The sequence below is a fragment of the Pristiophorus japonicus genome, chromosome 12 (assembly GCF_044704955.1).
Source record: "Pristiophorus japonicus isolate sPriJap1 chromosome 12, sPriJap1.hap1, whole genome shotgun sequence".
In the NCBI taxonomy this organism is placed as follows: Eukaryota; Metazoa; Chordata; class Chondrichthyes; family Pristiophoridae; genus Pristiophorus; species Pristiophorus japonicus.
The window spans coordinates 69400185-69416555 of record NC_091988.1 but is presented as its reverse complement, the minus strand read 5'-3'; the positions used below and the strand labels follow the sequence as shown (position 1 = coordinate 69416555).

General features: G+C 47.2%; 1 protein-coding gene across 1 annotated transcript in view; it reads left to right on the top strand.

The window, feature by feature from the left end:
* The window catches only part of LOC139276778 (cytosolic 10-formyltetrahydrofolate dehydrogenase-like), a 340061-nt gene that overhangs the window by 208606 nt on the left and 115084 nt on the right, over positions 1-16371 (top strand). Inside the window, exons 9-11 of the mRNA XM_070894781.1 lie at positions 1795-1886; positions 10129-10276; positions 10926-11045. Of these exons, the coding sequence (XP_070750882.1) occupies positions 1795-1886; positions 10129-10276; positions 10926-11045 (360 nt within the window). The remainder of the gene's footprint in view (positions 1-1794; positions 1887-10128; positions 10277-10925; positions 11046-16371) is intronic.

Genomic DNA, 16371 nt, shown 5'->3' with positions numbered 1-16371 from the left:
AGGTTAGGTGAGTGGGCAAATGCATGGCAGATGCAGTATAATGTGGATAAATGTGAGGTTATACACTTTGGTGGCAAAAACATGAAGGCAGAATATTATCTGAATGGTGACAGATTAGGAAAAGGGGAGGTGCAACAAGACCTGGGTGTCATGGTACATCAGTCATTGAAGGTTGGCATGCAGGAACAGCAGGCGGCGAAGAAGGCAAATGGCATGTTAGCCTTCATTGCTAGAAGATTTGGGTATAGGAACAGGCAGGTCTTACTGCGGTTGTACAGGTCCTTGGTGAGGCCACACCGGGAATATTGTGTTCAGTTTTGGTCTCCTAATCTGAGGAAGGATGTTCTTGCAATTGAGGGAGTACAGCGAAGGTTCACCAGATTGATTTCCGGGATGGCAGGACTGACATATGAGGAGAGACTGGCTCAACCGGGCTTGTATCCACTGGAGTTTAGAAGATTGAGAGGGGATCTTATAGAAACATATAAAATTCTGATGGGATTGGACAGGTTAGAGGCAGAAAGAATGCTCCCGTTGCTGGGGAGCTCCCGAACCAGGGGTCACAGTCTTAGAATAAGGGGTAAGCCATTTAGGACCGAGATGAGGAGAAACTTCTTCACTCAGCGAGTGTTTTAACCTGTGGAATTCTCTACCGCAGAAAGTTGTTGAGGCCAGTTCGTTGGATATATTCAAAAGGGAGTTCAATGTGGTCCTTACGGCCAAAGGGATCAAGGGGTATGGAGGGAAAGCAGAAAAGGGCTACTGAGGTTGAATGATCAGCCATGATCATATTGGATGGTGGTGCAGCCTCGAAGGGCTGAATGGCCTGCTCCTGCACCTATTTTCTATGTTTCTATGTTTCTATAAATCTGTGTCCAACCCCGTGCTGTACCTGCCCTGGGAGTGTTTGATGGGACGGTGTAGAGGGAGCTTTACTCTGTATCTAACCCGTGCTGTACCTGCCCCGGGAGTGTTTGATGGGACAGTGTAGAGGGAGCTTTACTCTGTATCTAACCCGTGCTGTACCTGCCCCGGGAGTGTTTGATGGGACGGTGTAGAGGGAGCTTTACTCTGTATCTAACCCGTGCTGTACCTGCCCTGGGAGTGTTTGATGGGACAGTGTAGAGGGAGCTTTACTCTGTATCTAACCCGTGCTGTACCTGCCCTGGGAGTGTTTGATGGGACAGTGGAGAGGGAGCTTTACTCTGTATCTAACCCATGCTGTACCTGCCCTGGGAATGTTTGATGGGACAGTGGAGAGGGAGCTTTACTCTGTATCTAACCCGTGCTGCACCTGCCCTGGGAGTGTTTGATGGGACAGTGTAGAGGGAGCTTTACTCTGTATCTAACCAGTGCTGTACCTGCCCTGGGAGTGTTTGACGGGACAGTGTAGAGGGAGCTTTACTCTGTATCTAACCAGTGCTGTATCTGCCCTGGGAGTGTTTGATGGGACAGTGTAGAGGGAGCTTTACTCTGTATCTAACCCCGTGCTCTACCTGCCCTGGAAATGCTTGATGGGAAAGTGTAGAGGGAGCTTTACTCTGTATCTAACTCGTGCTGTACCTGCCCTGGGAGTGTTTGATGGGACAGTGCAGTGCACTGGTTACCTCTCATTCCCAACATTGAAATCCTAATGTCAACAGGCACAAAATTAAGCAAAAGAAGTAAAAATATGTTCGAAGTTCTGCTCAATCAGTGAGAAAATTCTGCTGGTTGATCACTCTGCTGCTGGTTGATGCTGCGTTCTGTATCTCCTCCCAGCCTTTAATGTGTTGTATGTTTTGATTGGACCAGGCTGTCTGGAAGAGCATCCTCTCCAACGTCGCAGAAATTGTGGAATCAACTGATTTTTTCAAGTCAGGAGCAGCTTCGATGGATGTGGTCAGGTAATATTCCTGCCCCAGAGTTACTGCAGGTGTTCGGTGACCTTTGCACTCCTCCAAGACTCAGAGTTGTGGGGAAACAATTTTACAAATGGCTCCTGGTGCAAAACTCCTTTGCCAAAACTGGTGGCCCAATACTAAAATGATACCAGCAATGAGAGGGTCTAACTATCAGGAAACACTGAACCGGCTGGGGCTCTTTTCTCTGGAAGGGAGAAGGCTCAGGGGTGACCTGATGGAGGTCTTTAAGATAATGAAAGGGTTCGATAGGATAGACGTAGAGAAGATCTTTCCACTTGTGGATGAGAGCAGAACTAGGAGCCATCAATATAAGACCATCACCAATTGAGAATTCAGGAGAAACTTCTTTACCCAGAGAGTGGTGAGAATGTGAAACTCGCTGCCACAGGGAGTGGTTGAGGTGAATGGCAGAGATGCATTTAAGGGGAAGCTGGATAAACACACGAGGGAGAAAGGAATAGAAGGACATGGTGATGGGGTGAGGTGAAGAGGGTTGGGAGGAGGCTGATGTGGAGCATAAACACCAGCACGAAACTGATGCGCCGAATGGACTGTTTCTGTGCCATACACTCGATGTAATCACAGCCACCAGCAGCAGTTGTGTTGTTAGATGTTCCTGTCCTGTTCAGTTCTGGTGCATTAAGTAATGTCACCGCGGTTGCATTGAGCAGGGCATGTCGACTTTAAACATAAAGTGCCGCAGTTTGCATTGAAACAAAGCACAGCTGTGCGAACCGGGGTGTGATATATTCACAGAGCACAAGCACACATAGCTTTCTAACATGGCAGGCAGCTCTCTCGGAAGCCTCCGGAACCTGCTGCTTCTATTTAATTCTTAACTCTGTAGTTGCAGTACACAATACGTCCAGATCCACAGTGTGGAGCTACAAACATTACAAGCTTACAGACATTACACTTCTCCCTCCTTAATGAAGAAGTTATTATAACAAACATCATACATAACGTGCATGTTTATACATAACACAGGATATAGACTTATTTTTTCCATATTTACAAATTTAACTTAACCACTTGTTTTCTGTTTCGAAGAGGATACCTTCGCTTTCGAACAGAACCTTCCAAACATGGTGTCGTATTTACACTCATTCGAGGCTCATCCTCAGGAACGTTTTCCTCCATGGAATTTCCTTGATTTTCATTTGAACTCACTCTAACTTCAGACTCTTTGTTTTCCTGACTTGGACTCAGATTTTCATTCTGATTTTCTCCTGGATTTGTTTCCAGTACATTGGATTTAGGATTTGCTACTGGTGTATCAAAACTATATGAGTCAGAAATAATTGAATCATTCCCACCTTCAACTCCTTCCATGTCTGTAGGTAAAATATGATCAATATGAACAAACCTAACGTGTCTATTATCAAACATCTTGACCAAATATGTGCGAGGACCACATATCTTCACCACTCTTCCTAGTAACCACTTTAACCATTTATGATGATGGTTCTTCACTCTCACCTTCTGGTTTAATTTCACACTTCTCTCTTTTACTCTACCTCTATCATGATTCTCTTTCTGTCTTAATTGTATCTCTTCTACGGACTGTGCCAAATTTGGTTTTAACAATGAGAATCTGGTTCATGGCTGTCGTTTTAAAAACAACTCTGCTGATGTTCTACCAATTCTGCTGGTGTTCTGCCAGTAGTTGTGTGAGGAGTATTACATTATGTAATTAGAAAATTAGCCAATTTGTGATCCAATGACAACTGTCGTTTCTTTGGATTTGGATCTAACATTTGTTTTAGGAGAGCACGTTTTACAATTTGTACAGTGCACTCTGCTGCACCATTTGAAGCAGGGTGGTATGGTGGAACTTTGGTATGTTTCACCCCATTTTTGCTCGTGAACTGTGCAACTTCTTCGGAATGAAATTGTGGTCCATTATCTGAAACAATTTCTTCTGGGAGGCCAAATGAAGAAAATAAACTTCACAAAATGTCCAATGTTTTACTTGTTGTTACTTTCTACATTGGAAACACCTCAACCCACTTCAAATGGCTATCAATCACAATGAACAATTGTTGGCCTTCTAACTCAGCCTGGGAGGCCATTTCCATGGCTGTAATGGTACTGGTGGTGGTTGCTTGCTTACCGATTGACATGTCGTACACTGACTCACGATGTACTCTATATCTTTATCAAGACCTGGCCACCATAAGTAACTGTGTGCAAAACTCTTGGCCAAGCACATTCCCAGGTGCTGGGCATGGAGGTCTCCTAATAATTTGGACTTGAATTTATTTGGTATAACCACTCTTGCACCACACATGATACAATCTTTATTGACTGATAATTCATTCCTTCGAATGTAGAATGGATGAATATCTTTGTCTGTTACATGGTTTGGCCATCCATTTGCAATATAATCATACACCTTTGACATCACTGGGTCACGTTTGGTTCCAACAGTTCCAACATTAGCTGCAGCCCGAATACAGAGATGGGCTTTGATTTTGTCAGCATATACATATGATATTGAATACAGACGATCAGCTGATCACAGTAATGCCGATGCTATGTCTACCAATCTCTTTAACTGTGACTGGCAGTTCATTAATGTATGAAAAATAAAACACCTTCTCTATCCGGTGTAACTTGTGATGGGGAAGGCAATCTAGATATTGCATCAGCATTACTGTGATCAGCTGATCGTCCATATTCAATATCATATGTATATGACAAAATCAAAGTCCATCTTTGCATTCGGGCTGCAGCTAATGTTGGAACTGGGGACTTTGGATGAAGGATTGCTGTTAGGGGCTTATGGTCCATAACGATGGTAAACTTATGGCCATACAAGTATTTGTGAAACTTCTTGACCACAAAAATGAATGCCAAAGCTTCCCTTTCGATTTGCACATAATTACTCTCACTGGCATTGAGAGTGCATGAAGCAAAAACAATTGGTCTCTCCTCCCCACTACGTGATACATGAGAGATCACTGCCCCAACTCCATATGGAGAGGCATCACATGTTAGCGTAATCTCCTTAGATATGTTATAGTGAACTAACATGGTGCTCTCTACCAATTTGCTTTTACACTCCTTGAATGCTGTATCGCATTCTTTTGACCACTTCCAATGGACCTGTTTTTTCAATCGTTCATTCAGTGGATGTAATACTGTAGCCAAACTTGGTACAAACTTCCCATAATAGTTCAAAAGACCCAAGAATGAACGAAGTTCAGTGACATTCCTGGGAGTGGGTGCATTTCTGATTGCATCCAGCTTTCCCATGGTTGGATATAAACCATCTTTGTCTACTCTGTACCCTAAGTACTCCACTGAGTTTTGAAATAACTCACACTTACGAGCAGATACTCGTACTCTGTGCTTCTCTAGCCGTTTGAGGACTTCATTCAATATGTTATTATGAATTTGCCTATTTGGTGCTGGAATTAGCATGTCATCTAAATAACATACTACCCCTTCAATACCTTGCAAAATCTGGTTCATCACTCCTTGGAATATGGCAGGGGCAGAAGACACTCCAAACGGTAGCCTATTAAATTGATATGGGCCTAGATGAGTATTTATAGTCAAGCATGACTTGGACTCCTCATCTAGTTCAAGCTGTAAGAAGGCATTCATAAGATCCAGTTTTGAGAAGATCTGACCACCTGTCAGTGTCGTAAACAAATCTTCTATATTTGGCAATGTATTGTGGACATTACCCTCTAGAACCTGGGGTTTACGGTTACCTTATAATCACCACACAATCTTACCTTACCATCGGACTTAGGTACAACAACAATGGGTGTAGCCCAATTACATCGATCTATCTTAGAAATAATGTTCTCAGTCTCTAGTCTTTTGAGTTCTTGCTCAACTTTCTCCTTGAGTGCATATGGTACAGAACGTGGCTTGTAGTAAACCGATCTAGCGTCCTTCTGTACCCTGACACTCACCTTGAATCCTTGGATCGGACTGTCTGTTTCGCAGAACAGCTTCGGATATTTCTTGATAACATCATCTGTTGATGCAAATCTTGCTTCCACACAGAAAATCTCACTCCAATCCAGCTTCCGTGATCTCAACGAATTTCTTCCTAGTAAGGCAGGCTTGTCTCCTTTCACTACTACTCGAGGCAAGTTCTGAAATTGATCCTTGTATTTTACCGGCACAGTGATACGACCTACCACAGGAATTTTCTCTCCCGAGTAGCCTCGCTATCTTGGCTTTCTCCAATGGGAAATCACGCAATTTGTCAAGGTATAGCGACTCCGGTACTACACTCATGGATGCACCCTTGTCGATTTCGATTGGTATCTTGAATCCCGCAACATCTATGTGAATTTTTATACTTTCCGAATCGCTGTCTGTTAACCTCGTGCTTCTGATGACGTGCAACTCTAACATCTCCTCATCCTGTTGTTGTTCTTCCATGCTATGTAGTCTCTGGGGATTTCTACTCACAGCTTTGAACGCTCCACGCATAACTTTGAAAGCTTATCCTTCAGTCGGCATGCCTTCACAAGATGCCCAGTCTTTCTGTAGAAGAAACGCTCTGCCTTCACATATGGACAACTTTGAGCAATGTGTTGTCCCAGGCACCTATAGCACGATTTCGATGCTCTGTTGGAATTTCCAGTTTCTGAGACTTTGGGCCCCTTTTACTTTGAATTTGCAGACCTTTTACCTCGGTTGACTGATGACCGTAATCATTATGAAATTCTCGGGAATATTGATTGGCCATGCCCATCTGTCTGACAAGCAAGCTCAAAAGTCAAGTCATCCATCATCAATAACTTTCTTCTGATCGCATTATTTTTCACCCCACAAAATGATCCCGTAATGCTCAATTTTGAAAGTTTCTGAAATTACAGTGAATAGATAGCTTTTTTAATGCTACAATGTAATCACTGATACTTACATCAGTCTTTTGATTTCGTATACCGAAACGATAGCTTTCAGCAATTTCGAACGATTTGGGGTTATAGTGCCGTTCCAGCTTTGTTAAAATTTCTTTAAACATTGTGATCTTTGGCTCGTCAGGCACAAGCAGATTTACAAGGGTTTCATACAATCCCGGTCCAGCTGCAGATAAAAGATAGCTCGCTTCCGTTCCAATATCGCCTGATTCTGGACTGCATTGTCTGGAACTTCGATTATGTTATTTTCAGTGAAATACATTTCTAGCCGATCCACATACGCTTTAAAACGTTCGCGGTCATGTCTATATTCACCCAAATGTCCCATTACACCTGCGGGTGCTGCCATTTTAATTTCTAGCTGTTCACACAGTCTGCTGTATTTTACCTCGGATTTTGTAGCTTTTTCCAAAGACAGAGAAGCTCCCAAAGTCTCTCTGTTGGCTGGCTGAATCCTTCACCAACAAAATGTCAGCTTTAAATCATCTGAAAAATGCCATCCTCATCACCAAATGTGACATATTCATAGAGCACAAGCACACACAACTTTCGAACATGGCAGGCAGCTCTCTCGGCAGCCTCCGGAACCTGTGGCTTCTGTTTAATTATTAACTCTGTAGTTGCACTACACAATACGTCCACATTCACAATGTGGAACTACAAACATTAGAAGCTTACAGACATTACATGGGGGAAATACACTCTTCAGGTTTAGGAGAGAACCTGGACCATGGGCTCACCATTGTAGGTAGAGTTTGGTTAAAGAAAGAAAGACTTTCATGGCCTCGGGCCGTCCCAAAGCGCTTTACAGCCAATGAACTACTTTTGAAGTGTAGTCACTGTTGTAACGTGGCAAATGCGGTAGACATTTAGTGCACAGCAAGCTCCCACAAACAGCAATGTGATAACGACCAAATAAGCAGTTTAGTGATGTTGATTGAGGAATAAATATTCGCCCCACTATTTCTTTGAAATAGTGGCATCAGATCTTTTACATCCATCTGAGAGAGCAGATGGGGCCTCGGTTTAACATCTCATCCAAAACACGGCACTTCCGACAGTGCAGTGCTCCATTACTACTGCCCCTCCAACAGTGCAGCGCTCCCTCAGTACTGTCCCTCCGACAGTGCAGCGCTCCCTCAGTACTGCCCCTCCGACAGTGCAGCGCTCCCTCAGTACTGCCCCTCCGACAGTGCAGTGCTCCCTCAGTACTGCCCCTCCGACAGTGCAGTGCTCCATTACTACTGCCCCTCTGACAGTGCAGTGCTCCCTCAGTACTGCCCCTCCAACAGTGCAGCGCTCCCTCAGTACTGCCCCTCCAACAGTGCTGAGCTCCCTCAGTACTGCCCCTCCAACAGTGCAGCGCTCCCTTCAGTATTGCCCCTCCGACAGTGCGGCACTCCCTCAGTACTGCCCCTCCGACAATGCAGCGCTCCCTCAGTACTGCCCCTCTGACAGTGCGGCGCTCCCTCAGTACGGCCCCTCCGACAGTGCAGCGCCCCCTCAGTACTGCACTGGGTGTGGCAGCCTAGATTTTTGTGCTGGAACTTGAACCCACGACCTTCTGACTCAGAGGTGAGGGTGCTGCTCACCTTTTTTAAACTGCCCTCTGAAGTTGCCAAGTGAGACTGTATCAAACCCGCTACCAGCGGTTGAAGAAGAAGGTCCACCCCCACCTGCTCAGGGCAACTCAGGGATGGGGAATAAATGCTGGGCTTGCCAGCAAAGCTCACCACCAAATGAATAAAGTATAATGGACCAATTATAGCTGGAATGGAGATTCCCAACATCGAGCGTGGTGAAGTACAACTCTCAGACACACGGAATCGAAAGATGCAACACTGATACAGGAGAGTTATAAACAGCAATGTTAACAGCTCCTTTACTCCTTGCTGAATCATTGATCGGAGTCTTACGTTTACTGGTTAATTATAATCTGAACCGTCAACTGCACCGTCAGTAGAGGAATGCAGTGAAACACATTCTTGGCTCGAGTGCAGTTCTGAGAGTCCTTGAACTGGTGTTCAACGCACAACAACACCCTGCATTTATATAGCGCCTTTAACATAGTAAAACATCCCAAGGCGCTTCACAGCAGCATAAACCAGGTAGAATTTGACACCGAGCCACATAAGGAGATATTAGGGCAGGTGACCAATTGCTTGGTCAAAGAGGGAGGTTTTAAGCGGCATCTTAAAGGAGGAGAGAGAGGTAGAGAGGCAGAAAGGTTTAGGGAGGGAGTTCCAGAGCTTGGGGCCTCAGCAGCTGGAGGCACGGCCACCAATGGTGGAGTGATGGAAATCGGGGACAGGCAAGAGGGCAGAATTGGAGGAGTGCCGAGATCTCGGAGGGCTGTGGGGCTGGAGGAGATTACAGAGATAGGGAGGGACAAGGCCATGGAGGGAGTTGAACACAAGCACAATAGAAAGAAGGAGCCATTGTGCATTCCTCTTGTTCCAAACCGAGACAGATAGTAAGCGTCCCCCTCCACTGCCCCCGACCCATTTTAACAACCCACTCGACGGGATTGTGACAGTTTTGAGTTGGACGCTTATTTAACGCAATAACAACAACAACTTGTATTTATATCGCACCTTTAGTGTAACCAAATGTCCCAAGGCGCTTCACAGGAGTATTATGCGATAAAAATTTGACATCGATCTGCAGAAATAGAAATTAGCGCAGGTGACCAAAAGCTTTAAGGAGCGTCTTGAAAGAGGAAAGAGAGGTAGAGAGGCGGAGAGGTTTAGGGAGGGAGTTCCAGAGCTTGGGACCAGGCAGCAGAAGGCACGGCCACCAATGGTTGAGCGATTATAATCAGGGATGCTCAGGACGGCAGAATTAGAGGAGCGCAGACATCTCTGCGGGGGCGGGGGTGGGGGGGGGGGAGGGTTGTGTGGTTGGAGGAGATTACAGAGATAGGGAGGTGCGAGGCAATGGAGGGATTTGAAAATAAGGATGAGAATTTTGAAATCGAGGTGTTGCTTAACTGGAGGCTAATGTAGGTCAGCGAGCACAGGGGGTGATGGGTGAGCGGGACTTGGTGCGAGTTAGGACACTGCCAGCCGAGTTTTGGGTCATCTCTAGTTTACACAGGGTAGAATGTGGGAGGCCAGCCAGGAGTGCGTTGGAATAGTCAAGTCTGGAGGTAACAGAGACATGGATGAGGGCTTCAGCAGCGGATGAGCTTGATTTTACTCTTCATTGACTTCAGCGAGTTGTAAAATCGGGGTGCGGGGGGAGGGGAGGGGGGCTGTAAATCGGGCGTCCGACTCCAGGCTTCAAGGTCGCCAGAAAAATGTCGGAACCTTCTGTGTTGTTGTTGCCCGCAGACTGGTGGAAGAGATCAAGCTGAAGTGTGCTGGTCTTCAGCTGCAGGATGAAGATGTCTACATGGCCACCACATTCGAGGACTTCATTCAGATGCTCGTGAGAAAACTCCGAGGGGAAGATGAGGAAGAGGAGCTGGTGATAGACTATGTATGCAGATTTTGCATTGATAATCCATACATTAAACATGAAAGATTAATCTCATTTCTAAAAGTAGAATTACCTCCAGAACATAAGAATAAAACAAGATAAGATCACTGTCTCAGCCAGTTTGTGACTCTGTCTATCCGAATCCCACTCTCCCCCTCACTCCCCGCACCCTTTAATATTCCCCAGTCTAATCCCACTCTCCCCCTCACTCCCCGCACCCTTTAATATTCCCCAGTCTAATCCCACTCTCCCCATCACTCCCCGCACCCTTTAATATTCCCCAGTCTAATCCCACTCTCCCCATCACTCCCCGCACCCTTTAATATTCCCCAGTCTAATCCCACTCTCCCCCTCACTCCCCGTACCCTTTAATATCCCACTCAGTCTGATTCCACTCTGCCCCTCACTCCCCGTACCCTTTAATATCCCACCCAGTCTAATCCCACTCTGCCCCTCACTCCCCGTACCCTTTAATATCCCACCCAGTCTAATCCCACTCTCCCCCTCACTCCCCGTACCCTTTATTATCCCACCCAGTCTAATCCCACTCTCCTGTTGGACACCCGACACATGTTTGCTATCTGTTTCCATGCTCCGGGATGATCAGCTTTGGCTGAAAATGGCTCCTGTTTTTTGAATTACATTACAGTTTGAGATGAACGTCAATAACCTGAGTCTCCGAATGCCGCACCAAGCCTTCATCAACGGGCAGTTTGTAGATGCGGAAGGAGGGAAGTGGTATAACTCCATCAACCCAACAGATGGCTCAGTGAGTTCTGCTTACGTTTGGTGCACGATCTCCAGTGAAACTGCTTCTAGTGAGAGAGCGATGTTCCCTCTCTTTTCACACTCTCATTCCCTGCGCCTTTATCTCTCTCTCACACTCACTCACTCTCTCTCTCTCTTTTTCTCTCCCTCATTCCCTGCCCCTCTCACTCTCTCTCATTCCCTGGGCCTGCCACTCTCTCTCTCACACACACACACACACACACACACACACACTCTCCCTCTCCCTCTGTCTCTCTCTCTCACTCACTCTCTCTCTCATTCCCTGGGCCTGCCTCTCTCTCTCTCTCTCTCATACACACACTCCTTCTCTCTCTCTCTGACTTTCACTGATATATCCTTACTATACAGTATAATTGAACACGAGGCCCATACTTGAGAGAAGGTCACCCTGTGACCAGTTACCTTTATTACCAAGATCTCAAGTGATGAAGGTGGGTGGAGCTTCCCCTTTTATACCAGAAAGTCCAGGTTAGGAGTGTCTCCCACAAGTTCGCCCCTTGTGGTCAATGTTCTCGAGGTGTACAACTTAGGTCAGCTTATACATGGGTTACAATGATAGTTGAATACATGACATCACCTCCCCCCAAAGTCTTGTTGGGATCACAGGTTAAATCTCTCTGGTGGTTTACGCTCCCTTGTAGAGCGCCTGAGTTGGGGCTCTGGTTGTTGGGCGCTGGCCTGAGTGTCTGCTGTTTGCGGTGCCTCAGGCCTGTCCGGACTGCCCACAGTGACTGGGCTCTCCTCCACTTGGTTCCGGTGTTCGGTCACCTGTGTGGAGTAAACTCTACATCGTGTTCTTCCTCTGCTTCTTCTATGGGGTTGCTGAACCTCCTTTTAATTTGATCCACGTGTTTGCGGCAGATTTGTCCATTGGTAAGTTTAACTACCAAAACCCTATTCCCCTCTTTGGCAATCACAGTGCCTGCGAGCCATTTGGTTCCTGCAGCATAGTTGAGGACAAAAACAGGGTCATTGACATCAATACATCGCACCCTCGCATTCCTGTCATGGTAGTCACATTGTGGCTGGCCCCTGCTCTCAATAATTTCTTTCATAGTTGGGTGTATAAGGGATAACCTGGTTTTGAGCGTCCTTTTCATTCGCAGCTCTGTGGGTGGAACCCCTGTGAGTGAGTGTGGTCGGAATCTATTGGCCAACAGGAGGCGTGATAAGCGACTTTGTAGGGAACCTCCTTGGATTCTGAGCATCCCCGGTTTGATTATCTGCACTGCTCGTTCCACCTGGCCGTTTGAGGCCGACTTGAACGGTGCCGTTCTGACATGGTTAATTCCATTGCCTGCCATGAAGTCCTGGAATTCAGTGCTTGTAAAGCACGGGCCATTGTCGCTGACCAAGACATCCGGTAGACCATGGGCGGCGAACATTGCCCGTAGACTTTCTACCATGGCAGAGGATGTGCTTGAATTTAAAATGGCACATTCAATCCATTTGGAGTAGGCGTCTACTATAACCAAAAACATTTTTCCCATGAAAGGACCTGCGTAGTCCACATGGATGTGTGAGCATGGCTTGGCGGGCCAGGACCAGGGGCTAAGGGGGGTTTCCCTGGGCGCATTGCCCAGCTGGGTACACGTGTTGCACCTGCGAACACAAAGTTCTAGGTCTGCATCTATCCCTGGCTACCAAATGTGTGACCTGGCAATTGCCTTCATCATGACAATGCCCGGGTGCTCATTGTGAAGTTCTCTGATAAACACCTCTCTGCCCATCTGGGGCATGACTACTCGGTTTCCCCACAGTAGGTAATCGGCCTGAATCGAGAGTTCATCCTTGCGCCTATGAAACGGTTTAAATTCCTCAGGGCATGCCCCGTACGAGGCTGCCCAGTCCCCATTCAGGACACATTTCTTAACTAAAGACAGTACCGGGTCTTTATTTGTCCAGACTTTATCTGACGGGCTGTCATAGGTGAGCCTTCGCTTTCGAAAGCTTCAACAGCCATGACCATCTCAGCATCATGCTCAGTTGCCCCCTCAGTGGTGGCTCGTGGGAGTCTGCTGAATGCATCGGCGCAGTTTTCAGTGCCCGGTCTGTGCCGAATAGTGTAGTCATAGGCGGCTAACGTGAGTGCCCACCTCTGTATGCGGGCCGATGCATTCGCATTTATGGCCTTGTTGTCGGCCAAAAGGGACGTTAGGGGTTTGTGATCTGTCTCCAGCTCAAATTTCCTGCCAAACAGGTACTGGTGCATTTTTTTTACTGCATATTACACATGCTAGCACTTCCTTTTCTACCATCCCGTAGCCCCTTTCTGCCTGGGACAGACTTCTGGAGGCATAAGCTACCGGCTGTAACTGACCATTGGCATTCACATGCTGCAACACACACCCGACCCCATAGGACGATACATCGCAAGTTAAAACAAGTTTCTTACACAGGTCATATAACGTTAACAGTTTGTTGGAGCATAACAAGTTGCGTGCTCTATCAAAAGCCCTTTCCTGGCTGTCCTCCTCGACCCAATCGCGACCTTTGCGTAGAAGCACGTGTAGCGGCTCTAACAGCGTGCTCAATTTGGGAAGAAAGTTACCAAAATAATTCAGGAGCCCCAGGAACGAACGCAGCTCCGTCGTGTTACGGGGTCTGGGTGCTCTCTGGATCGCTTCCATTTTGGACGCTGTGGGTCTGCTGCTACCCTCCTCTCCAGGGATTCTACCTCTGGAGCTAAGATGACGCAATTCGCCTTTTTCAGTCGCAGCCCTATCCGGTCCAATCTGCATAGCACCTCCTCCAGGTTGTGGAGGTGTTCTTCAGTATCATGACCCGTGATGAGGATGCCGTCTTGAAAAACCACTGTCCATGGAATCGACTTGAGGAGGCGTTCCATATTTTGCTGAAAGATCGCGGCGGCCGAACGAATCCCGAACGGACATCTGTTATACTCAAACAACCCCTTGTGTGTCGTGATGGTGGTCAGCTTCTTCGACTCATTCGCCAGCTCCTGGGTCATGTAAGCTGAGGTCAGGTCCAATTTTGAAGAAAGTTTGCCACCAGATAGTGTCGCAAAGAGGTCCTCCGCTCTCGGTAGCGGGTACTGGTCTTGGAGTGACACGCGATTGATGGTGGCCTTATAATCGGCACATATCCTGACCAACCCATCCGCCTTGAGCACCGGCACGATCGGGCTCGCCCAGTCACTGAATTCGACTGGCGAGATGATGCCTTCCCTCAGCAGGCGGTCCAATTCGCATTCTATCTTTTCCCGCATCATGTACGGCACTACTCTGGCCTTGTGGTGTACTGGCTTGGCGTCCGGGTTTATGTGAATCACTACCTTGGCCCCCATGAAAGTGCCAATACCGAGTTGAAATAATGAGTCAAATTTGTCCAGGACCTGTGAGCATGATATTCGCTCCACAGAAGAAATTGCATTGACATCGCCCCATTTCCAGTTCATGACAGCAAGCCAACTCCTCCCTAGTAGACCGTCCCCTGGGACAATCCAAAGTGGCAATCTGGTCTCCGAATCTTTGTGGGTCACGACTACCATGGCGCTGCCTAGCACCAGAATGATTTCCTTTGTATATGTCCGTAGCTGTGTGTCAATCGGCAATAATTTTGGCCTCCTGGCCTTGGACACCTACAACTTTTTGAACTGTTTGATACTCATCAGGGACTGGCTGGCCCCCGTGTGTAGCTGCATTAATACTGGGATGCCATTGAGGAGCACTTTCATCATTATTGGTGGTGTCCTGGTATATGAACTGTATATGTGCTCCACATGAACTCGCTGAACTTCAGCTTCCAGCGATTTCCCCAAGTATTCATTTGGCCTCGTAAGGCTAACATCGGGCCCGTCCTCCTCGTACATCAACCTAGCTGCAGGCTTCCTGCACATACGCGCTAAGTGACCGCTGATGTTGCAGTTTCTGCAGGTATATTGCTGATACCTGCAAGCTCTGGCTATGTGTTTGCCTCCACACCTCCAGCATGAGCTGGAGGCCTCGTTGTTGGAAACAAAAGGTCCATTACCAGTCAATCATTTCTGACTGTCTCTGTAACTGTCCTTAAGCGCACCATTAACAGGTGTTGATGGCCCATTACTGGCCGCATTGTCCATTGCGATGGCATGAATCGCCGTTCAGCTAGCCATTGTCTCCGTTGAATTCCCCCTTTGGGGTTCGACTACATGCTGGGGCATGTCCGATTGTCTTTGTCTGCCTAGAGAACTGTGTGCCGCGTGAACAATGTTGACTCCCTGGTCGTTTGTTGCATTTGTGCCAAGATTTTTGTCATACATCATTCTGGTCTCTTCCTCCCCTGAGATAAATGCCTGGGCTATCAGAGCCGCCGCTTCCAAGGTTAAGTCTTTGGTCTCAGTCAGTTTCCTGAAAACCCCAGCGTGCCCGATGCCCTCAATAAAAAAAGTCTCGCAGCATCTCCGCTCTGCATGCATCTGGGAACTTACATAGGCTCGCCAGTCACCGGAGGTCTGCCACGAAGTCTGGAACGCTTTGCCCTTCTCGCCGCCGGTGCATGTAAAACCGGTGTCTCGTCATGTGCATGCTGCTCGTCGGTTTAAAGTGTTCCCTGATCAACTTACTGAGCTCTTCGAATGTCTTGTCCGCCGGCTTCTCTGGCGCTAGACGGTCCTTCATCAGGGAGTACGTTCTGGATCCACAAACCGTCAGGAGATGAGCCCTGCGTTTGTCGGCTGAATCCTGTCCCAACCATTCCTTGGTGACAAAACTTTGCTGTAGTCTCTCAATAAAGTTGTCCCAATCATCACCAACACAGTCCCTCTCTTCTGTGCTGCTAGTGACCATGCTCGCGTGGTTTAAATCCCATCCTCGTCGCCAATGGCATGTCCTTACTATACAGTATAAACGAGGCCCATACTTGAGAGAAGGTCACTCTGTGACCTTTATTACCAAGACCTCAAGTAATGAAGGTGGGTGGAGCTTCCCCTTTTATACCTGAAAGTCCAGGTTAGGAGTGTCCCCCACAAGTTCACCACCTAGTGGTCAATGTTCTCAAGGTGTACAACTTAGGTCAGCTTATACAGGGGTCACAATGATAGTTGAATACATGACACTCTCTTTCTCACTGTCTTATTCCCTGGGTCTCTCTCTCTCTCTCTCTCACTCTCATTCCCTCGGCCTCTATCTCTCTCCCTCTCTCTCTCTCTCTCTCACTCTCATTCCCTGGGCCCCTATCTTTTCTCTCTCTCGCTCACTCTCTTATTAACTGGACCTCTATATCTCTATCTCTCTCTCTCACTCGCTCTATCATTCCCTGGGCCTCTATCTCACTCACTCTATCATTCCCTGGGCCTCTATCTCTCT